This window comes from Coturnix japonica, chromosome 1 (genome assembly GCF_001577835.2).
Source record: "Coturnix japonica isolate 7356 chromosome 1, Coturnix japonica 2.1, whole genome shotgun sequence".
NCBI classification, from domain to species: Eukaryota; Metazoa; Chordata; class Aves; order Galliformes; family Phasianidae; genus Coturnix; species Coturnix japonica.
In genome coordinates, this window is record NC_029516.1 from 31,864,442 (window position 1) to 31,889,050 (window position 24,609).

A 24,609-nucleotide genomic window follows, 5' to 3' on the forward strand; every position below is an offset into this window, starting at 1 on the left:
GAAGCTCCCAGTGTTATCTGCCAACAACAATGCTGAGTCAGATGAAGAGAATATCTTAGTACATGGACATGAATTTGAATGAAGGATAAAGTGGATGGCTGGTAGTTTCACGTCCCTTGACCCTTCCACAACAGACATATTTTCAACCTGTGGCCCTTAGCCCCAGGGAAAACACAGACTACTTGCAAGGACCAGTGAAAGCAAAACCATTTTCGGGAGGCTATTACCCTCTGCATAGGGACCCAGGTAAGCAATACAGAAACACAAGTCTAGTTAACTACTTATTGGCATGAATCATAGAATGGCTTGGGTTGGAAGAGACCTCAAAGATGACCTAGTCCCAGCCTCTCTGCAGCAGACAGAGCTGCAAACCACTAGATTGGGTTACCCAGGTAAGGGAATACCATGTAACCAAAGGCCTTTTTCCTGCTAACAGTGGTCCATGAGAAGCTTGCTTGATTACTTCTGCAAACGGTGGAGAGCTGTGAATCCACAGCAGTGAGATCAACAAAACACAGGAGCTGGAATTGCATAATTCAACAGTTACTGACTGGGTCCAGTGTTAGGAAGTTGTATTTGTAGATCTTGTCCTTGACAAGCTTGCAAAGCTGTTTATTCCTCAGACATCTCACCTATTAGCATCTGCCTTCCTCCTTGATCTTTTTTGTCTCTCCACTTCAAGGCTTCTACAATTTCCTTGTCAGAAAACAATATGCATTCACCATATAGCACGCATTTGTAATTATTAATAAAGTGTGCACTTTTGAACTGGAAATCGTAACAGGAAGCATGTCTGAAGGTTGGACAGAGACAGTAAGGATAACCAAAAAAAAAAACCAAAAACTAATGGAATATGGAGTTCTTGGCTTTTACACAGATTGAACAGTAAGCAAAACATGGACAGAAGACTGACAGATTATTCCTGCCATAATGTATTGCAGTAATACTTCCACCTTAACAAAAATATTTCCAGTTTTAGGCATTATGTTCTCCTGCAAAATAATAGTTCTACAGTGGAAAACTGGCAGTTGCTTCACAAAGAAATAAGGTTTCATTTTCAGAAGAAACCTTCCGACCAATTATAACTTAAGTATTAAGTGTGTCCCAAATTATAAGTCTTTGAGACAAAATAAAACACTTTGATTTGTTTCAACAACTCTACTGGTAGGAAGTTATTGCAGTGCAGAACATCTGGAAGATGTGGACACTGATTTCGAACATAATCAAAGCTGAATATCATCCTGCTTGTAAGCCAACAGCTCATTTGTTGGGGGGCGGCCCTTTGGGCACGGTGGCCCTTAGGGCATTGCAGCCCTTCAGCTTGTGCAGCACTCATCTGCTATGAACATACCTGGTTTAGTAAATCCTTCTTTCCAAAGACTAGTTATGAGGAAACCTCTTGTCTTTCAGAAGTTCACTGACATTCCAGCTGAACAGTTGTTCCACTAAACGGAGGAGGACCAACATAACAGACTAACAATTTATCTGGCGTAACTCTAAAAGAAACAAAGCCAACAAAACCATTTTGACCTTTTTTAATTTTAAGTAACACACGGACATTAATTGTGTAGAAAATCCAAATGTATACAAACTTGTACAAAATTCAAATCATTACTGTACAAAATTTTCAAATCCAATATTAAAAACTGAAGCCATATAAGAAGAACCAAACCATTGAAAGAATTGGCCACCAGCTGTCCATTTCTTCTATTTCATATGAACTTGTCTGCAACACATACAAAGTAAAAACAGGCTCTGAGCATGAATCTCAAGTATTTTTTGCTCTGACAATTGTAACAGAAGTCCAGTTTCCTAGAAACAGGCAACTGGAAAGAGAGGTAATTAAAACATCAAAGTCAAGAAAACGTTCTTCAGAGTTTACATAAAAGTATTGACTACTCCTAAGTACCTGAGGTTGAACCAATGCTGGGACAGATCACAGTTGAAGTGGTTAAGGTAGCTTTTTCTAGAGAAGCTGACATTAAGACTAAATATGGATCTTGCCCACAAAACATCAGTACATCTGATAAGCTGCAGAACTGCATGCATTGACCTTTAATAGTCATCCCAACAACAACAAAATGTAGACTATCAACAAACTCTGAAGCTTGACGTCCTTTTCTCAAATTCTTTTATGTTCCATGTCAGCTTTCTTATGAAGTAATAAGGATTTTTTGGTAACAGGTTAAAAGTAGTAAGTAACAAAAGCAACAGATTTTGTTACAGCACTGTGTTGTACCCAAATTCATGAAGTAACATAATGAAATACACCACAGTTGCCTTTAAGATACCTGGTTAAAAACATCAAGCAACTGAGGTGTTCTGTGAGTGATAACGCTGCCCCGACTACTGCCCCAGGTCATACTGCCTCACTGCAGCAGAATATCTTCATAATTATGACACAGGTTACACAAAATTAATGGTCTCAGTTTCATTAAAAAACAAACAGACAAAAAATCAACCAAACAAGTCTTCTGTAACATAATTCTCAAGAATAATGGGATCTGCATTTTCAACACCGGTTTAAATACTGAAAAATTAAATCAGGATGGCAAGTTCTAAAGAGGAACCGTGTCAGTGACAAGTGGAAGGATGCTACATGATATCTACAATCACAACTCTTAAAAATATACAACCTATAAAAATAAATCATTTTACAAAACGATTTGTAGAAAACAGGTGAGAGAGATTAAGTCTTGCCCCAGAAATCCTCCTTCCTCTTCTGAGCTCGTTCCAGTATCTGCGATGCAAGTGAGCTAGAGGCTGCTGAGCGAGCAGAAATCTGAGACAGCCTGTCGTCTGGGGGAAGAGCAACAAGGGAAAAAAATAAAGAAAAAATTAAATATGCATTTAAAACACAGTTACGTTCATGGCAAGCTTGGAAAGTACAAACTCCAGAATGAGATCTGCTGCCTCACCTGGGCGATTCTGACACCACTGCCCAATTCTCCAACTCATCTTTACATACAGCCTCCTTTGTCAGGAGACCTCACAATCATCCCTCTGTCACTGACTCCTGTACACACTTGTGAAAGCAACTCCCCACTTCAAGCAAGCAGGACAACCTCAGAATGCCACAACTAAAATAGCAGAACCTACACTGCTGAAATGTCCCTTTGTGCCAAAACCAATTTGTGTGCAACAAGCTGTTGAAAGCAATGCATCTTCTGAAGAAAACAGGAAGTCTAATACAACTGTAAGCAAGCTTTCCAGATGTACTTTTGAAAGGTCTTTAATACAAGACTCATTTCACACCCAACAGAACTTCTAAAACTAAGCAGCCTGGATGATGCTTCTGTGGCAAAGCACAATGTTATATTCCTGTAACAACATTATAAAAAGGCTGCTATGGCTCTGTAAAGATGCTCTCTACAAAAAATGATCTCAATTACACTCATTCTATTGCAATGGATTTAAAAAAAAAAAATGTATCACTGCTTTTCAGCCCCCTGTCACCAGAAAACAACAAAGATTCCACAACTAAACCCTAACAGGATCTGTATTTTGCCAGTGTTTCAATTAATTTTTTAGTGGCATGTCTTCATCTTTGAAATCCAGTGAAGACAGACCATAACAGACTTACACACTATGCATAACAACTGTATTCCCATGTATGAGAAAACTGCTAACTGCTCTTGTGCAATCAGGCACATCATTGGAATAACTCCTTCATTTGTATGTACATGAACAAATACTGGCATACGAGATATCTGTGAGCTGGCACACTGCAACGTTTCTGAAAGCTCAGATATCATCACTCAGATCATAGTAAAAAAGTTTAAAAAACAAAAGGTATTTACAGCACTTAAACTGTGAACAGAAAAGCTTGTGGGAAGCTGCAAAGTACTATAGGATTTTGCATGTTTTATGTAGATACATAGATGCTTGGCTGAACCATCTGCACAACCCACACATTTTCCAGTCAAATGCAATGACTAAAATAGAGAATCGGACTGAACCTTGGTTAAAACCAAGGAGAGAAAAAACGTAAGGGGTACAAAAAAGTGTGCATATTTATTCTGGGGTATACTTATAAATAGCTTACTGTTAGATATAATCTCACTCTGCCCATACTCTGAACCAAAGGCAGGTGATTGCAAGTAGCACAGCACCAAACCAGTATACACCAAATGCTCTGATATGAAATGATGTGAAGCAGCCCAGACTATTGAAGCTACAGAGCCTTTGCTTGATTCATTCTACTACAAGAGTTTATGTGGGGCTGCTCACAAGAGGGCCAAGAAGATGCTCTGGTGGCCCACTCGCATACCATCTGCTCCTCCATAGTAACTTTGCAGTAAATGGAAAAAAAAGGCCAAAACAGCATTCAAGAGTAGCAGGATGCCATAAATGTCCCTAATGCATGGAGCAGAGGAATAGGTGAGAAAATTCAAGTCAGAGGAATCATTTTATGTATGCTATATATTTGCTGGTGAAGTTTCAAACACATGCGGTACCTTTTAAGTTGCACCCATAATTACTGAAGCTGCAACCTGAGCTGTGATCATTTTGAAGTTTGCTTCTGTTGCTACCAACACAAAGATTTAAAAAAATGTGTGGGGAGGAAACGATTTAGGTATGGAGTTGAGCAAGCTATATTAAGCATACTGAACCGCAATGGTTTGTTTGATTTTCAGCTGCGTTTACAGTGCTTGTTTATGTTGGAACATAACTCCACATTCTTACTTCACATTAGTGGGATGAACATTTTAAATTTTCTTTCAATGAAGCCAAGAAGTATTTATGTATAACTACCAGTATAATAAACCAGTATTAGACCTTCCACAGTCGTGCACAAGTTAAAATCAATCTAGATAACATAGACGTGATATGCAATGATATTTTGTGATGATAAATACCTTCATTGTTGTAGTTTCTTTCCTGAAGAGGTAACTGGAACGATCTCATTTTTGGATTCCCAACACTTCCTAAGAGAAAAAAGTCAAGTTGCTTTTTAGAATAATTTCTAAGTAGACAAAGGATTTTATTTCAGAATATTTTAAAATGCTACAATATTATCACTTTCATCAACATCAGTCCTCTAAATAACAAACATGCCAAAAACTCCATGAAACTCCCTTACTGGAGGCTGAGGTAAAATTTATTCCATTGCATTCTCCTCATCTGTCTTTCATAGACACTCTAACAGTTACTTTGTGAACTACACTCCAGGTGCACAGATAGAACACAGCATTGGTTCTAACTCCGCAGGGAAATCCACTGGATTCCACTAATCCACTTAACCTGACCAGTACTTGCTCCATTCTAGAATGGAAATATTACCTTAGTCTAACAAATCTTTATAACACAAGGACTGAGAACTTCTTCACAGTGAGGGTAACAGAGCACTGGAACAGGCTGTCCAAGGAGGTTGTGGAGTCTCCTTCTCTGGAGATATTCAAGACCCGCCTGGATGCCTACCTGCACGACCTGGTGTAGGGAACCTGCTTTGGAAGGGGGGTTGGACTCAATGATCTCTGGAGGTCCCTTCCAACCCCTATGATTCTGTGATTCTGTGGGACTATTGTGGTCAGCTACTGAAAGCCTTACCACAAGGGCAATGTAAGCAGATAAGCTTTATTCTGACTAAGGGGTAGAGAACTCTTCCTTATCAGATGTGCCCTCAACAGTTGTTAAAAATCGCTAAAACACTCCAGCACAAATTCCTCCTTAGCAAAGAATATTCACTGAAGAGTCAAAAATACTCTTTATGTGACTTTCCTTAATATCCAATAATTTAATGTAATTTAATATGATTTAATGATTTTTTTGGTTTTTTTTTGTTTCCAAATTCTGCAGAAATAGTTAAGGAGCTTATTTCTCAGAAATTCACCACTTCTGCAATATAATGATATGCTCTAACAGTTTTGTTACATATCTCTGTTGGCCACTCTGGCTGGATGGACTTACAGAGTTATAGCCTAACGATTAAATATTACAACTGTTTGTGGTAAACCAAATTGCTCTCATAATAAGTGGGGTACTTACTGAAATAAAATAAAAATAGAACAGAATTGGACAACAAACCACAGAACAGAATTATATTAGTGGAATTGGAAACTAGGGTGGATAGTTACGCACACCTTTCCTTCAGATCCTCAGCAAGACTAAACATATAGTACAATCTTTTGTTTATAAACTCTTCTTTGTGAAGTTTGTAAGACAGCAAGCTCAGCATTCCCTTGGCCTGAATACTGCAAGGTAGATATTTCCATCTTGGGACAATCTTTAACGCAGCCAGTTAATAAGCAATACGCACCATTGTGCTGGAATTCAGGATCCTTGAGAGTCCCCTGAATCCGAGGAGAGGGACTCCAACAAGGCATAGGGCGGTTTCTGATTGACTTCGACGCAGGAGGTGCAGAGGACCGCTCTTGATATGCTGAATTAATAGCAACTGTCTCACCAGAAGCACCACTGGGATGCCACTGATCCTGTCTAAGTGGCAGAGGATCCACAGTTCCCAGTCCAGCAGGTGGGGAGGTAAGGAGTGAAACAGCTTTCACATTTGCTTCGGGCTAAAACACAACAGAGAAGAAATCATAGAATAGCTTGGGTTGGAAGGGACTTCAAGGATCCTCAAGTAGCAAAACGAAGTAAAAAAAAACAAACCACTCTATATACACTAACAGCCTTCCAATACAGCCCCTCACATACGCAGCTAATGTTTTTAGGGGGAAAATGAGCAACTCCCGATTACAGCTTTGTTTTTCCCCCCATACATTTAGTAGAAATAGCCAAAACAGAGCTCATCTAATTTCACTCCTTTGTTTGTTTAAAAAATAAACATATATTTTATTCAGATATCAGCCCTTCTAGTCACAGATGCTGAAAATTTTACAATAGCAAATGACAACTCAAGAGAAAGGTATTATTCTTACTATTAAGTTATTATTCTGAATTACTTTAAAAGCATATTCCTAAAAAGCACTACACTAAGTCTCTTTTCTTGCTCACCCGGAAGGACCTTCTTTGTGAAGCTTCTCTTGCACCTTGCTTTGCTGAGAAAGGATCTGTTCCTAAATTTCTCTGCCGTGAAGATGAAGACTTGAATTTAGGAGGAGACACTAGAACCGCACCTCCTATTGTAGTGGAGAAGATAAAAAATGCAAACTTGCTGAACTAATTCATACACGTCTGTTTTTCTTTAGTTCTTGATTTTGTATTCAAAAGACTCTATTACCAACTGCAGGTGTAGTGAGATCATGATGAGTTCTCTGAGCTCGGCCAAGTACTTTCAGCTTCGGAGTAGGAATTCTGCCGCTAGGCTCTGACGATACAGAAGAAGATTCTGACACAGCTGCAGGAGAATTCAGCAGGCAAGCATTCTCACTGCAAAAATGAGAAATGATTCCAGGATTAGCTAAGGCGTTGAGACTTTTCAGTCAGCATCATGAAACTGAAACCAAACACAATGAAGAATACAAAATGCTTAGGTAGTGTGATAAGGAGGGCCAAAGTTACTCAGATTTAAATACATACCAAGCTAACATACTGTTCTACCAAAAATGTTTACAAAGGATGCACAGTAAAAAGCCAGAGATGTCAGTAACAAGATATATTAAGGATCTTTCGATGGACAAATATAGTAATACACACTGAACTATGCACACAGAATTGACCTCTTTTTTTCTCAGTTCCCCTACATATCTTCCACATTTGAGCTCAATGTTAATTTCTGGATGTTAGTAAATTCTTTTCTGCCAAGTCCTCTATCTTTGCCCATGAGTTTTCTTCAGGAAGGCAGACACAGAAGAGCAAGATTAGAATGGACTCTATCCTTTCAGCACTACACTGTCAACCTGAAGCAAATTGTGAGCTTTGATTTTCACTACAATTTGCTATTGAGCAATGAACAGCTTCTTCTGATAGGTCTATACTACAAATTTTAAAGCTTTTGGAAAAATGTATTACATTTTTTTGTGCTTCTATACAAATTACAACTTAAGTCTTGCAAGCTAAAAATCCAGTATTCCTAATGACGGATCCATTTCCATCATCCAACTCAGAATTCTGAAGTTTCCTATTCATTATTAAGCTATTAAGAACAAAACTAGAGCAACACCGAATTATACTTGCATAAGTAAGTCTTCTTTAAAAACAAAAATAAGTTAAACTACACATTTCTGAGATGTTAGGGGAGAAAAATATATATGCCACAAGAAAGGTCAGTTTTACCCTTCAATTTTGTTCTCTTCATTTACACCCTTATTGTTTTTCTCTAAATTCTGTGTCACAACTGCAGCTTGCTCGTTTTCTTTTTCTTCTTCTTTTGATTGTTGACTCTCTTTTTCTTCAGTGCCTTCTTGTTCACCCCAAACTAAACGTCTTTTGACTGGAACAGTTGGTGCATCTGACAGGCCTTTCTTTTCAGTGTCATCCTGGTGAGATTGTTCTCCGGAGCCGGGCTGCTGCAGCATTTTTGGCCTTGGTGCAGTCTCCTTTTCAGAAACTCTGGGGAACAAAGAAAGCACTGTTTCATACCACTGATCTGCATAATATGTATGCATCTATACAGAACACACTCATCCAGTTCAGTCCTTCATAATAAATGCAGCTCAGATACTAAAAAGTAGTAGAGTTAACATAATGTATATGTATTGAGAATTTAACTGATGATTAAGCAACCTGTTTTCAAACAAGGCTATGAAAACACTGAACTACCATTTCCAAAAATGGACTGTAAAATTTGGGCTCTATTTCCAAACTGAAAATAATGAAATGATTAGAATACACAAATAGGTTTTCTTCCCTCTTCACTTGGGTAGTAGCTGTCTGTACATTTCAGTAAAATACTACGTCTGAATTTTCCTAGCAAAATATTTATTAATCTACCTGGTAGAAAGAAAGCATCATTCCAGTTTATAAGCCTACATCGCAGAAGTAAAACATGTCTAAGATTCAACCACCAGAACATTAATTAATCCCATCAAGAACACTGACAAAATCTGAGCAGGCAAAACATACTTCACATCACTCCAATGGGAAGATGAACATTACTTCAGTATGACTCAGAGATAAATCTCTCCATACTTGACAAGACTACAGTTGCCACACTAAATATGCATATGTGGTTAACCATAAGGGAATAGCATTTCTCTTCTTTTGGAAGACTTGACCATTCCTCTTTTTAAATTGGAGCACATATCAATCTATACATCTGTGAAACAGTAAATGTCCACATCTGTTCCAGAAAATTTATATATCATCTAACTAGCAAGACCTGAAAACTAAGCCAGTCTAAAGCATTTTGCTCTGTTTCAGAGCCGCAGAACACAATGTAGGAATGGCTACCTTACCCAGCAAGATCTAGTGCTCTGATGTCATTGCTGATGCTTTCTTCTGAACTGGAATTTGAGGACACATCCCACAGACTGTTATTATCAGACAGGAGCTGGTTGAGATGGTATCGAGAGAAGTGTGTTCCCTCTATTCGTTGCCTGTAAGCCTTTGCTCTTGCTCGAAGTTCTCTCACCTGCACACCAAGGCTACATAAGCTGCATGCCAATTCAAAGTTCACTTACATATTACTACCAAGTACTCGCATTAGCTAATGGCAGCTAAAAGAGAAAGGCAAATTATTCATAACACAGTTGCCCACAGCGCAAACACTGCATGCGGCATTAAGTGCAACAAAAGGAAAGCAAAAACAACAGAAGTTTGCGTTTAGCAAGCATATTTGAGCCATTAAGCCAAAGCAAAATTATCAATTACTCATTCAGTGAGCACAAAAAGTTATGCAGTGGCTATGAATAAGCTTAGTACTGGATTCTAGTTTTTCCATCAGTGTTTAGGCACAGCACAGTGCTCCAAACTCTAGAACAAGAACTTAGATGCAACAAACCTCCATATACCACATGGAATTTAGGGGGTTTTGAGATGCCTAAAGAGAGGAATACAGAATTATTTCAAAATTTCTTAATTTTCTCTCAACACTGCATTACCATTGTAAATTAATCAGAATCTAAGCAACAAACTAAGTACACAGCTCTATGCTGCCTCCCTGAGATTCAGTCAAAAGCTGTAAAACAAACACACCAACACTACTTTACACCAGTTTTCACTGAGCTCAAGGAAACTGATTTACATTCCTAGGCCTTAACATGTAAAAATACACCTACTGTATATTAATTTGTAGTTCAAGTCAACCTATATGCATGTGTAATGCCATGTTCATAAACTGTGAACACTGCACCTGTCTCTTGCTACACTAATCTCATCTCAGTGAGGAGCTAATGACTGTGTGAGGTCTCTTGGTACTATTGTAAGTCAAAACATCAAAATCATTCCTCCTAGGCTAGCACTAACTATATAAGTGAGATGCTAAACTGTTAAAGTGTCAGCTTTGGTTTCAAAAGGTAAAAATAGCAAGCCTATATATATATATAAAGTATTATATCTCTTTAGATATAATACTGTTGAAATTAAAGCCTCCTTTAGTACATTTTCTTTTTTTTACTTTATTTTAATGTCACAAAGCTCTTCCGTCAAGTTATAAGTGGGCCAAATTCCACAAATCCCACTAAAAAGCAATTGGATACAGAAGATGGACATCCACTTAGCCTGCACCAGCTAATATCCCAATAGTTGACCCATTAAACTTCCAAAGAATAGTCCATTAAAAATATATACTTGTCATTTTACAAAGAGAATTTAAAGGTGCAAGTGATTTACTGGATTATTCACTTTAAATAGAAGAATGATAAATTAATTATGATAGTCTCAACAGAAGGAATACAAAACCAGAGCAACAGGACACTGCAGGGGGAGGAAGAATACTATGTCTCCAATGAATTGTGAAGAAGTACAAAGGACAACCGACTCCTTCAGCAACTCAGCAGGCAGCGTTATCTCAGCAGGACACTGGCCCCAGAGAGTCCTAATGTGATTATGAATTGTCCGCATTAATTTTTCAAAAGCATAATTCAAAGAGATCTTTTCATTCTACTGCTGAAAAGCAGCTCTTAATAATATATTACAGCATAGCAGTTTAGCAATAATCACTATAGTTAAGGTCACATCGGGACTCTATTAAAGTCCTAGCTTGTTTGAGCTCAAAACTTCAGTCTATTTTTCAGACCCAAAGTTATCCATGAAAAGTCCCAACTGGGAAAGCAGACTGAAGCAGCCAGAGCTCATCATCTAATCACACTACAGAGAAATGTTCCATAAGCACCTTCAGCAGGGATGAGCCTTGAAGAGCAATCAGAGATAATGGTTAAGATGGAGGTCTGCAGAACAGTCACATCAGTGCATTATTATGGGAGTAGGCATGGAATCATTTAGAAACCAGAACAGCTGCTAAGAAACTGGTAAGGTAGTCTGTGAATAACCAAAGTACTTTTGCTGCTTCCAGTAAAAGTGATTAGCTTGGCAGCTTTTCCAAGTTCTACGTTCCTGGAACAACCCGCAGTAACATTCCTCTCAAACAGATAAATTCTTTCCCATATCTCAATGCTGATGAAAATATTTTATTCAGTTATATTAATTCAGACACGCCAGATTTCATCCTGTAATAAATGAATTAAGAAAGAAAGAAAGAAAAAAAGAAAAAAAGAAAGAAAGAAAGAAAGAAAGAAAGAAAGAAAGAAAGAAAGAAAGAAAGAAAGAAAGAAAGAAAGAAAGAAAGAAAGAAAGAAAGAAAGAAAAAAAAAAAAAGAAAAAAAAAAAAAAAAGAGGAGGAAAAAAAAGAAAAAAAGAAAAAAAGGAAGAAAGAAAAAAAAGAAGAAAAAGAAAAAAAGAAAAAAAAGAAAAAAAAAAAAAAAGAAAAAGAAAAAAAGAAAAAAAGAAAAAAAAAAAGAGAAAAAAAAAAAAGAAAAAAAGAAAAAGAAAAAAAGAAAAAAAGAAAAAAAGAAAAAAAGAAAAAAAGAAAAAAGAAAAAAAAGAAAAAAGAAAAAAAAAAAAAAAGAAAAAAAAAAGGAGAAAAAAAGAAAAAAAAGAAAAAAAAAAAAAAAGAAAAAAAGAAAAAAAGAAAAAAAGAAAAAGCATGGCAAAGGATCTACCAGGATTTTTACTCTTGTATTAACGAAGGATTTAATAATTAATCTTGGTTTTCTCCCAGTCTATCTGTACAACCGGAAAATTCCAAGCTCTAAAGCTCTAAGCTTGTTGTTTGTGTTGTTTGCTTCCACTATGCCAAAAAAAAAACCCTTATTTTTGAGAGTGATAAACCCAGGAGAATTATATAGAAATGCTAACGAGGCAGTAACAAAAAAAAGAAGAAAAAGAAGATTACGTAGAAAATCTCCCCAAGTAACACATTTGCTAAAGGCTGTTTGTCTCCCATACAAACTACCGTGATATGCCCACAGACATGTGAATCCAAGTGTAACAGAGAAAAATTCAGGTAATTCCGATTCTGAAACTCTCTGTATATGAAGTCATTCTTAGGTGTAATGTAGGTATGTATAAATATAAGAAAAGTGTACGTTAAATATACTTGTAATCAATAAAACTCTTGTTATATCGTCTTAAAATTTGGTTCTTCCAGCTACCCAGCATAACTCCTTCACTTAGAAGGCCCCAAAAATCCAAACGTTTTTTTTGCGTACTTCATGAGGTGACTGTTTTCCTGTTTTTCTGCAATAAAATCTCCATTAAAAAGTCAGATACATCCAAAGCACATATCCTTAAACGTGTGAATTTCTTCATTTCTAATGCACTCTAATTAAATGGTATATATTAATATACAAAAAGGATCCTGCCTGCTAAAGCATAACACCTGAAGATGATATCAGCTCCAGTTTCAAAAATTACTGACACAACACCCAGTCTCCAGACAAAAGCCCTAAATGCCATAAAAATTATATATTCTATAGAAACATTTAGCATGCTGCTTTGGAGTCAGGCTGCATGCAGTAGCTTGGGTTATTCTACAGCCTTAGTGATGGTGTTCATCAAAATTAAAATATTTCTTGTTTTTAGTTCTCCAACATCCTTACGTGGCTGTTTTTTCATAATGGATTATCTTATGACATGTATAACTGCTTCTCATTAAATATTCAACATACATACAGTTTTGCCTGAGAAGGAAAGTAAAATGACTTGCATGTTCAAGTCTAGTAAGACAACACAGAACTGAAAGCCACTACACTATCATTTTTTCCTAGAGAATGCTGTTTGCTAAAGCTCAAAGCCCAGCACTCTAGAGTCATTCCCTCCAGTTCCGCCTTCCATGTCAGCTTGGTCCTTATTCATGAGACAATTCACATTTTACAAGTATTTGCTACATATTTAGCAGCACATCACATCTCAAGAAGACTCCTTCTATCAGATGAGAAAAGCTTAAGTTAATTTAGTGACATTTGACAGTTGCAGAACTAGCTCTAACAGTTTCTTACATACTGCTAAAAGGTTTTGAGAGGAGTGGCTGAAATGGGGATTGTTCAGTCTGGAGAAGATCTGGGGAGACCCTATAGCTCTCTACAACTGACTGAAAGGAGGCTGTGGTGAGGTGGGGATTGGCACCTTCTCCCAGGTAACAGTGATAGAATGGGAGGTTATGGCCTTAAGTTGTTCCAGAAGAGGTTCAGGCTGCATATCAGGAAATTTACTCTCAGAAAGGGTAGCGAGGTACTGGCACAGGTTGCCCACTGAGGTGGTGGAGTCACCATCCCTGGAGGTGTTAAAAAAATGTGGAGATGTAGCACTGAGGAATGTGGTTGGTGGGCATGGTGGGGATGGGTTGGTGTTGGACTGGATGATCTTAACGGTCTTTTACAACCTTAATGATTTTATTCTGTTCTATCCTCAATAAATCTGCTAAGAAATACTATGCTCCTGAAGCTGCTGAGCAATTTCAGACTGTCAAATGAGTTACCATGGGGTATAATACTGACTGTAGTTGCTGAATTAACTACAAGAAAATACTTAGATTCAGTGAAACTTGACAGAAAAATTTGTATTCTATATTGTACATGACTGAATTCAGCCATCTGCTTCAAATAGGTTCATCTTGGCAGGTAACAAAGTTTAACCGCCAAACTGGCCCAGGCTGATACATGACTTGGTCTTTTCTTTTTATTCCCTTGAAAACTGCTACCACCTAATTCAACATTCTTTAAAATTCTGCTAGGTTGAACATCAACACTGCAATTATCAGCTGAAAAGGCCCTGTTGTGAGTGATTCTGATTTGTAAGGGAAACAGTTTCTCCAGTATTTTCCATGCCATGTTAATTTATTTTTTAAATCACACTGTGTCTTATTTTTTCTTACTACTGTCTTGTCAGAATCAAACCTTCTTTGCAGTCATCCGCGGGAGCTTGAGTTGTTAGCATTACAATGTCAAATCACAGTTCAAATTATTTTACATATAAAAAGCATAATAAAACCATACTCAGGCCTCTGATTTAAAATAAAAAATAAAAAAACAACTCACCTGATTGGGAACTTTACTCCTAATACGAGACCAAACTCCATCTTTGTAGAAATACTGGGCTGGAGACAAAAATTTTGACCTATATTCAGTGTTCATCTTCCTAACATCGAAAAGAGGAGAAAATACAAAGAATTATCCTCGATATCCAAAAGACTCCCGAAGAGCTTTTTTTAAGTTATATCAAGAATAAAAAGTATTCTTGCACTTAAATCCCTGGGCTCAGATGTGAAAACATGCTCTTTTGAAACACAGCTCACTCGTATCAACACAACTAGGAAAGACATGAAAAACTCCTTCACTTGGTAATTATTCCTGATTGTTTTTCCTACCAGCAATTCTGCCAGAAGCTTTTGCCCTCTCAGCAAATCAGAAGAACACAGTAACACACACAAGGCTCAATTACTTTGATATAAAATGAAATACCTTGGTTTAAATCATAGGTGAAGGTGTATTTGAGTAAAATGCCTAGTTTGGCACTAACACAGCCAGGATACTTCCTTCTATGAATGCTGCTGTAAAGGCAACACATTCTGCTTATGAGTGGGGTGTGCTTTTGAGGCCAATCCACCTGACTACCAGAACAATGCTCAGTATTAATTCATCTGTCTCCTCCTGTTTGGGATTTTCAGAAGTATTCAGTTCTCCTAAAGACAGCCATTTTCCCTTCTGCCACACACACAAAGAAAAATGAGCATCGTCTAACCTAAAGCAATAATATCAGTCCTTTAACAACTGGACTGTGGACCAATTAGCTCAAATATCAAGTTTTTTTTCTTTCTAATCTTGCTTTAGAACATAGTGCTAACTTTATTTTCATATACTCAGTATCAAGTGAATAAAAACTTCTCTCAGTCCTTCAGAAACAGATCAGAGATCATCAAAGAATAAAACGCACCTTGTGAAAATAGAAGCGTCAGAGGAAAAAAGTATATTCAGAACTTCTTTCCATATGTCCCTTTTTTGTAACTCAAAGAATTTCTTGTTTTATTCAGAAAATAATTGATGAGCTCAAAAACACATCAATGCTGGGCCTTAGTCCCAGTAGTTCTGTATCACAGGCAGGTCACACAACAAAGGTTGCATACAAAGTACAAGTCTTGCCTGCATACTGAGAACTTGCACATTTTCCACAATTGTGTGCCCAGTCATTGCTTTGGAAACTTTTGTTTTGTTCTACTGGACTGAAGGGGTAAGAGGCAGAAATCTGTCCCTAAATGGGTAGCAAATGTTCAAGAACTTTTCACAGAATTTTACACTAAAAAAATCATCTAAAACTTTAAGGAACTACAAAATCCTAAGAGTTTAAGATTTCAAGTGCATTATATCCACATGCTTTTTCACAAAGTGATACTACCTCACAGTATCTTATCATTTTGCCATTATCTCCAAAGACCTCATTAAGCCTCACATCCCACCTCCAATCGGAATGCCTTGACACTGCCAGAAAATTACATGAATGCAAGCAATCACTGGGAGATACATAAAGCATGAACACTGCAGAGAGAGATTTCTGCACTTTTAAACTTGCATTCATTCTGGATTTTTATTTCTCTGACAGATCTCACATGTGTGGAAAATGAGAATAGGATTTCAGTTTTTACAGAGAAGGCATGTGGTAGAAGAAAAAGATGCTTAGATAGATATCTCTCAGCAACATACAAAGCTGTTTTCTTTCAGTGCTTGTCACATTACCCAGTACAGGTCAAATTTCTTTATTGCCTTTTACTTCATGTTTACTTGCACTCCTCTATGTGGTATGGAATAGAAAAAGAAGACATCAGGTACAAACAAGACAGTTTAAAGGCATGTAGAACAAGCACAAGAAAGCAGTATGCAAGGCGACTACAACTTCCAAAGCACTCACCGGATGTGCAGTAGCAGCACTACAGCAATTTAATTTCACGCATGTTAAATTTATTTATTTACAATCATATTATTCGCATATCAGGAGGTTTAACTGAAGCAGCATGTTTAAAAGCTTCCACTTCCACTGCCTGGAGAAAAAGATGCAAATTCACACTGGGTTTTTATGTACCACAGGAAGCTCAGTCCCAGAGCCGCAGGGGACAGACACCACATTTGCTTCAGTAACAACAGGACTGCATAGTTAAAGGTCATCATCCACCATTCTAAACAGGCTGCTGCACACCTATTCACGAGGCAGGTTTTCTCATTTTATACATACCCACGATTTGCATGTAAAGAAACAGGCTTTTGACTGATACGCTGCTTATTTTTTCGTTTAGGATGTTTCTGCTCTGATTTCCCTTGTTTTGATGCATCTTCTGCTGGCTTTTGTAGCAGTTCTTCCCTCTTAGTCTGAAGCAAAGATAATTTTAAAAATATTATATTAGGTAACAAACTGAAAACCCTCCTACCCCCTCTGACACTGAACTTGCAAACAGCCCATTGTTATTTTAAACCATTAACTGTTACATGTTTAATATAAGTTAGAATAGCATTCTAACTGGAGTTAACATGTGAATTCCCAGAATTTATAATTTAAATTAATAACTCAGTGGTGTCCCCAGTCTTACAGTGAGGCAATGGAAACTATTTTATAAGAAACAAAAATGAGAACTTCTCATTTGCTGCCATTCTGTTTTTGAAAGGGTCAGACTGATCTGTTCAGCTTTCACAGCAAAGACTTTTTTCTCCTGCTTATGTTATGCCCTTGGAAATCTCAAGTATTAATTCTGATTCTACTGGAGATCTTTACAGAAATTCTTCAAATTCAAGAAAACCAGAATGGAAAGCGGAGGGAAGGAGGGAAGGAGGGAAGGAGGGAAGGAGGGAAGGAGGGAAGGAGGGAAGGAGGGAAGGAGGGAAGGAGGGAAATAAAAACCCAAAGCATCACAAAATCTTGTGGTATTTCCCCCCCTAAGATACTCAAAGAGAATATGTGGGTATAAACCAAAAGTGTTTTGACCACTTTTGCCAAACATCATCTCCCCATGTCTCCTTTTTCTGACACTTTCACTTTATCGGTTCTCTTGGGAAAACATAACCCGAATTTTCGATACTAGAAGAAAAACACTTCCTGAATCCTCCCGCCCCTCAGCCTCTCTTCACATCTGCTATGAGAGGCAAAAGAGCACATAATGTCTGTCCCTCTCAAATGAGATTTAAAGCACCCAAAAAACCTAGGTTCTAAATGATAAAACCTCCAAGCTGACAATCATTTTTAAGTACCAACAACTTAAACTGAGCCAACACACTCTATGTTAAGCACGTGTTTTGCTTGGCAACAGTTCTAGTGAACATCTTGCTTTACAAAGACTCTTTTATCAATAAACACAGATGTGTATTGAAGAGACTCACAGGTGGCCCTTCTACATGATACATAATGTCCCATTACAGCCCTCTACTTGCCTTTCAACTCCCAATCAAAGAACCACTGAATCACAGAATGGCTTGGGTTGGAAGTGACCTCAAACATCACCAAGCTCCAGATCTGGTACTAGACCAGGCTGCCCGGGCCCCATCTGACCTGGCCTCGAACACCTCCAGAGATGCAGCATCCACAACCTCTCTGGGCAGCAATGCCAGCACCTCACCATTCTCCGCATATCTCTGTAATCAACTTCCCCAACATCCAAAAAAGTTATAGTAAAGAGAAATGAACGATAACTCTTCCTCCATCTTCCTTTACGCTACAACTGTTGTCTAAAAATCAGTTCCATCTGTGTTCACACATTATTTCTTTGTTTTTAATCCACACGCTATCTGACTTACTCAGAAAATTCCAGACCTCTGCCCACCCAGCCCTGCTGATACTAAGAGACTACACTGGTAACAATGAGAGAATAAAGAGGAGAATTGGAAAGTTTCAACAAGAATAAGTAAATAAATAAATACATTGAAAACTAATAATCAAATTAAGGTGGCAGTTGAAGGGGAAAGAAAAATGACTTTGTAAACAAAACAAATGCATTACAGAAACTGCTACTGCAAAAAGAGCTGTAACTGTGTTATTTCCAGTCCTTTGCAGTGAAACCATTACTGACCGAGTCCTGTGACATTAATAACAGCTATAAAATGTAACTTCAGAAAATGTTTTAAAACCCATTCCCACATGACTGAAAAGAACAATCAGAACTATTAAAGAATATATAATATGCCTTTCTTTTAGGGAAATATTTACTTGCTCGTGAACCAGAAATTCTTTCTGTTCTGAACATTTCTCTTGTGGACCCTTCGCAGCAGGAGAACCTTCAAAATGTCTCACATTTTCAGTTTCAGAAGTAACTGCAGGAGGTTTAGTTGGAGGTAGAGGCTTATTCACATTGTAAAGAGCCTTTAGGAGAGAAGGGGAAAAAACAAACAGTAACAACAGCATTGTGATTTGCTTTAATTTAGGCTAAATTTTCAAAATCGGCTAATCAATTCACACAAATGCACTCACACATCAGCAGAGAGGCAGCCATGCGTAAATATATAACACGTGCAGACTAAGTTACTTCTAAGAGAAACTGAAGAACAATTTATTTTCAAAACAATACATTACAGGAGATGGAATCAGGTTAGGTTGGACCTGTACTTAAGTACTATTGTTACTGAACTCCATTAACAGAGGTTATTTTTATTTGGGAAAGCGGTGGGGGAACGTTGCAGTTCAGACTTATATACTGGATCTCAAAGCAGTTTCACAGTCAGAATCATTCTTTATGGCCAGATTAGAAATAGCAGTATTTCCAATCCTACAAAGTCCAAGAATGGATGAGATACCCCGAAATACGCCACAAGAGTCTTTTAAAATCAGGAGATTCCACTTTTAAATATAAGCAGATCTCCTGAAAGAAAACTATAGCTGAATAACTGCAGAGATGCCTTTTGGGGCCTAGAAGCACATGTGCACAGAGACTGAGAGTAAGAAACTGTGGTAACCCATAAAAGACAATGAGAATAAATACTGAAACCTGCACGATTTCAGTGGCAAGAGGTTATTACAACACAGAACACCTGAACATTCCTTTGCTGATTAGCTATATACTAAACATAAAAATCATGAAAATAAAGAGTAAGACTTAGAGCACCTAAAGTTAATTCCTGAAAACTGAAGAAAATGGTCTTTGAAAGAGCTGAATACAAGCAGGAAGGAAATGATGGAGTAGTTATACCTGGTTACAATGAAGAATCATGGGGAAACATATATAATCATACTGCACTTCTGTACATAGTAACAGAGTTGAAAAAGATACATGTAACAGCCAGATTATAAAAGGAAAGAGGAAGAAGGAGGAAGAGGAAGAAAGAGGGGGGAAGAAAAAAGGAAAGAGAGGAAGATAAGCAACTTTCCTTATAAAAGAAAATATTTATCTACTTTTTGAAACTTTTTTGAGTTACCTCTTCAGCTGCAAGGATTGGTGACTTCTCATGAGGACTCTTCCAAACAAACTGACTTTTATATTCAGAATTTCTAGGGAAAGGACTTAAATGGGAAATATTCAGGCCTGCTTTCCTCTGAAGGACTCTGTGAAGCTGACAACATAAAAAAGCAGAACATTTTATACCAATTGCTCCCTTTCCTACCATGTTTTGCAAGTCAGAAATCTTTGCAATGCACAACTTGAAACCAATTTTTGTTGTTGTTTTATATGAATTACATGAATGCAAAGCACATTTTAGTTAACAATCCCAAAAAACCTATAAGCCATTGGCTAAATCCTTGTTTAACTGAAGTCAATCCAGACTGCATGTGAATGGAAGAAGCCCTATTGACCCAAATGGAACCAAAATCTGGTCTCAAAAGTACTGTTCTTCCAGCAGAGAAGCTACAGTAGAAGAACATCAAAATACAGAGCTAAGGAGAGTTAAACAACAGAGGCTGGTGTAAGTGTATTAAACTACTGTAAATAGCAAATGAGTAATTTTGATATCAGCCAATTTAAAAAATTCTTCTCTTACCCCATTGTTCACCTTTTCTGCTTCTTTTTTTGGAGATACAAACGCTTCCTTTTCATTAGGTGGAGCTACAGGTGGTGATTTCTTCATATGATTTTCTGCAAGGGCAAGAGCAGTTTCGACTCCAGAATTTGAAGAATGTGATCGAACTTTTGGAGGGAGCCTTGGTCCTTCTGGTGTTTCAGTGTTTTCCTGATTCACATCATTACTGTGGTCTGTATGCAGCTCTGCAGTCTTGAGAGCTTCTCTTTCAACCGGGTCATCTAAATCACAGTCCCCTGTCCATTCAAAGGACTTTGAAATCTGTGGGTTATGGTAAGGAACTCTTCTCTTTGAAATGAAGTTTGGTTCTCTGGTGATTCCTAAAAAAAACGCATACTAAGTATCACATAAAACATAATCTTGAATATATAAAATCACTGTATTACAAAAAGAAACTGGAAGTTTATCATCCAATAGATTATTAGAGAAAAACTATTTTCTTTCAGCAATGAGAGCCTATGAATTATGGGCACAACTGTAAAATCATGGCTGTAAATGCCTTTCCACCAAACAGGGACCGTAACACGATGCTCCAGGACCACACTGGATAAAACGCTAAATAAAATACAGCCAATGAACGATCTTCTCCAAGTTGATTCTGAGAACAGAAGAACAGAGGCGGTGGTTTAATACAGATACAGAATAACCAGTCTACAGCCATGAAGCACCTCACAAGCACTTATACACTATATACTATGCACCTGCTAGACAGGCTCCCACAGTGCAGGGACCATGACAGACCCTTAATAGGACTGAAGACCATTAAAGAAGAGATACTTGAATTCATTTCCATCGTTAAATATCTTGCAGGGTTGACTTAAAACTTTTATCTCAGATGACTGGTACCTTTTTACAGCACAAACATAAAGTAGTTTTCAAAATTCTAAAACTGTGACATAGAAAGACAAGGGTATCAAGTTATTTTAAAGAGTTTCTGACTTTTACACATGTGGATAAAAAAAAATACCCTGCCATTTTAAGACAAGGATCGAATGGCTGAACCCATTTAAGGTAGGAAATAACAATCCAGCTGTGAAGTGTGAAATAATAATGGAAAAATAATTGAAGAAACAGCTTCTTGGAAGGAGTGAAACTCCTGTTTTGTGGGGTTAATAAATAAATAAATAAAAATCAGTGTAAAAAGAGACATCAGCCTGCAGCGAAAAGTATACAAAATGTCCAACAGGATATAAATGTTCAACAGGACATTCTATCCAATTCTGTCCAACTTCCAACTACACACGGGTACTTGAAAATAAGTCCAGTGGAGAAACACCGGAAAAGTTGCGGGGAAAAAAAACCTCAGAGCATCTGCACCTATTTTTCTGGTAGTGTTCCAAGTCATTCTTAAAGCCGTCAACTGTGCATTTGAACAAAAACAGCAAGTGAATTAACAGCAATCTGCACAGATGGTAAAGTCCTACAGGGTGTCAAGAGAGACATTCAAAGATACATGCTGTTAAGTGGCCAGAAAAAAGGTGGGAGTAAAAATGAATCCAAAAATATAAGAAAACTAAACCAAGCGCACAAATCACAGCTACGACACAAGGAGGAGAAAGTGCTGTATTGCTGATGGCTTTATTGCAAGCCTTGCAATACTTGCTGTATAAGCCTCACCATCCCACACGACTGGAGATGATTCATAACTTACAGTTTTCAGCAGAGGTTAATGTGTTTGCATGCTCTCATGTTTCAGGATTGTGGAAATTGCTCTCTTAAATACAGGTACCCATACGTACAATCATGTGTTAAGGAAACCAAGGCTAAAGAGACACATATTTTGCAGTAAGTGGAAAAAAGTAGTTTTATATATAAAATACAATTTTTGGCAAAGTTAAATTAGTTACTGAAACAACTAGAATCTCAGTCAAAAAGAAATTGTATGTCCAGCAGCTGGTTCTTAATTACTAGGTCATAATTTAGAGCACTTACCATAAAAGAGAATGAATACACTGGACTCTAATTACACAGACTGCACAGAACAACTGCACACAACTTTATTAATTTTGCTATTTTGCTGCTCCTTTTCAAAGCACTGCATTTGTTGTCACAACAGATCACTCCTATTCCTCTACTCTCTACGGGTCTTTCAACCCAGATGCAATTTCATTTGTTTCCTACGTTCCAATCCCACATTTTCCTGCCATAATAATGTCTGTATATGAGGTTGAATCCTAGACTGTAGTATCACAGGCTTTGTCTTTCAATGCCCATCTTTTTTTGAGCCTCCCACTTAGCTGCCCTGTGAGTCTCCCTAACAGTTTTAATTTATGTTAAACTTGGACCTAAGTTAGTCTCTTCTTTAATACAAAGTTTTACTTCTTTTTGCACACCACAGGTAACCCAATCCCTCCTTCTATATACACTGTGTGGGCTAATGCTGCATTTGTGCTTCACATTTGGGATTCAGATGATGATTTATGTATTTATAAGCACTGCCAAGTTCCCCCCTTCAGCCTTCTCCTCTCTAGGCTGGACAGCCCCAGGTCTCTCAGCCTTTTCTCCACAAGAGAGATGGATGCTCCAGGCCTATCATCATCTCTGTGACCCTCCACTGGACTCTCTCAATAAGTTCCCTGCCATTCTTGAACTGGTGAGTTCAGAACTGAACACAGGACTCCACATAGCATCAAGGGGGTAGTTTGGAGGTGCTTACCCAACTGATCTGACCGCAGGCCTGCCCACGGGGACTTCTGCTCTTGGGATGGGCTGCACAGCTCAGGGCTTTTCCACCTGAAGTTTCTCTTATATTCACTCAAGCCCTGCAGCAAAGAGAGATGCATGTCAAGCGACTGATGGCTGTCCCGCTCCTCTGCACCTACAGGTAACTTATTGCCAACGGGAAACCACCGCTTATGAAGAAACAAAATAATAAAGAAAAACAGAGCACAACAAATATTTAAACGGAGCTTTAAATGACCTCTTCCGTGAGCACGACTGAGCTCTATCTGCTCCTACAAGCTCCTTAGCCCAAGGGTCTCCCACCCCCGCAAAGACAGCGGCACCCGCGAGCGGCTGCAGCCGCACTCCCACCGGGCCGAGCCGGAACCGCGGCCACCGCCTCCGCCCGCCCACCGCCCCTCCAGCCGACCCGGTTCAGTTCGGCCCAGCCAACCCACGCTCCCCGCCGGGCCTCACCCTGAAACGCACGGGCATGGCGGCCTACAGGGCACAGGCCCGCGGCCCTCAGCGCCGCCGTTCCCAAGGCGAAGCCGCCGAGCCGAGCGAGCCTGCGCGGCGCTGACAGCGGGGCGGGCCCCGCCGCCTCCTTCACGGCTGTGTTCCCTTCGTTGTCAGCAGGCCGCTGTCGCTGCTCCTTAGTGGGGCTCCTCATCCTCCTCCTCGGGCTGGTTCTCCCGCAGAAACCCTCAGCCCCTGTTAGAGTCTTTTAACCCTCCTCCTTTCAGCTGGGAAATGTCATTACCTTAAGTGGAGGAAGCACCTCAGTAAATACATTGGGATCCTTACCTCAGTATTTCATCTTGCCTTAACTGATTTTTATTCCAGATTTTGATGTTGTTTCTGTTCTTCAAAAGAATTAACAGATGTATTTTCTCTTTCTAAATCACACAATTCTCTTTTTGTTACATGCGTAATTTCAAATAGATAATCTGTGACGCATATATTTTTATTTTCAGGTTGATTGTTTGCCCATTTGCTTCAGTACACCTCACTGCATGTCATGATCTTTATCTTTTACCTTCTCTGTCTCTTGCCATCAAGTTCTGACTTCAAGTGCATGATTAAATTAGATTTTCCCTGAGCACTTTTCACTTGAACACTAGCCCGTGAATAGCTGTCTACTCCACCTAAGTAAATGGAGACCTCCTTATGACCTGTTGCTCCTTGAAAACTTGTATACTACAAGTAATGCCTTAAAGAATTGGTAACCCAAAGTCTTTTTCCTTTCTTTTGCTTTAGCACTGATGGTCTGTCCTGCCAAAACACAACACGCAATATGTCAGCATTTCTCCCTCCAGCCAAGGATGGCTAGACGCAGCTTGCTGTGGAGCCCATCAGTTCTGTGTGTCAGCCCCAGGGAATCAAATGAGAGCACTGAAACGTGTTCTCTACCTCCAGTGTCTGTAGCCTCTGGCATCTCCTGGTACATGAGTAAAGAAGGAAAGCACAGCTGGCTTGGCACAAGTCCCATGGTTTTACCCTTAACAGCAAATATTTCTAGTGCAAACTTGTTCCAGCTTATTTTACAACTCATTTAGAAACTGCAGTGTCAAAACTACTTTAGCTTTACTACTCATTTCAATCCCATTTTCAAGACACAGAG

The 24,609-nt window shown here is 38.4% G+C and overlaps 1 protein-coding gene across 6 annotated transcripts; it reads right to left on the reverse strand.

Moving 5' to 3' along the window:
* Positions 1 to 1,519: 1,519 nt before the first annotated feature.
* MDM1 (Mdm1 nuclear protein) lies at positions 1,520 to 23,652 on the reverse strand. Of its 6 annotated transcripts, none has more exons than XM_015856321.1 (15): positions 23,463 to 23,652; positions 22,981 to 23,086; positions 20,298 to 20,644; positions 19,725 to 19,859; positions 18,523 to 18,675; positions 16,564 to 16,691; positions 14,379 to 14,478; positions 9,845 to 9,883; positions 9,300 to 9,475; positions 8,179 to 8,454; positions 7,184 to 7,332; positions 6,958 to 7,082; positions 6,260 to 6,518; positions 4,860 to 4,928; positions 1,520 to 2,799 (listed from the first exon to the last, which is right to left on the reverse strand). In XM_015856321.1, exons 1-15 carry the CDS (start codon positions 23,478 to 23,480, stop codon positions 2,690 to 2,692), a joined length of 2,190 nt encoding a protein of 729 aa, XP_015711807.1. In that variant the 5' UTR covers positions 23,481 to 23,652; the 3' UTR covers positions 1,520 to 2,689. The 6 variants fall into 6 exon arrangements, with proteins under 6 accessions (XP_015711807.1, XP_015711800.1, XP_015711798.1 ...); XM_015856314.1 differs by having other exon boundaries at positions 16,564 to 16,697; XM_015856312.1 differs by having other exon boundaries at positions 20,286 to 20,644.
* Positions 23,653 to 24,609: the final 957 nt, after the last annotated feature.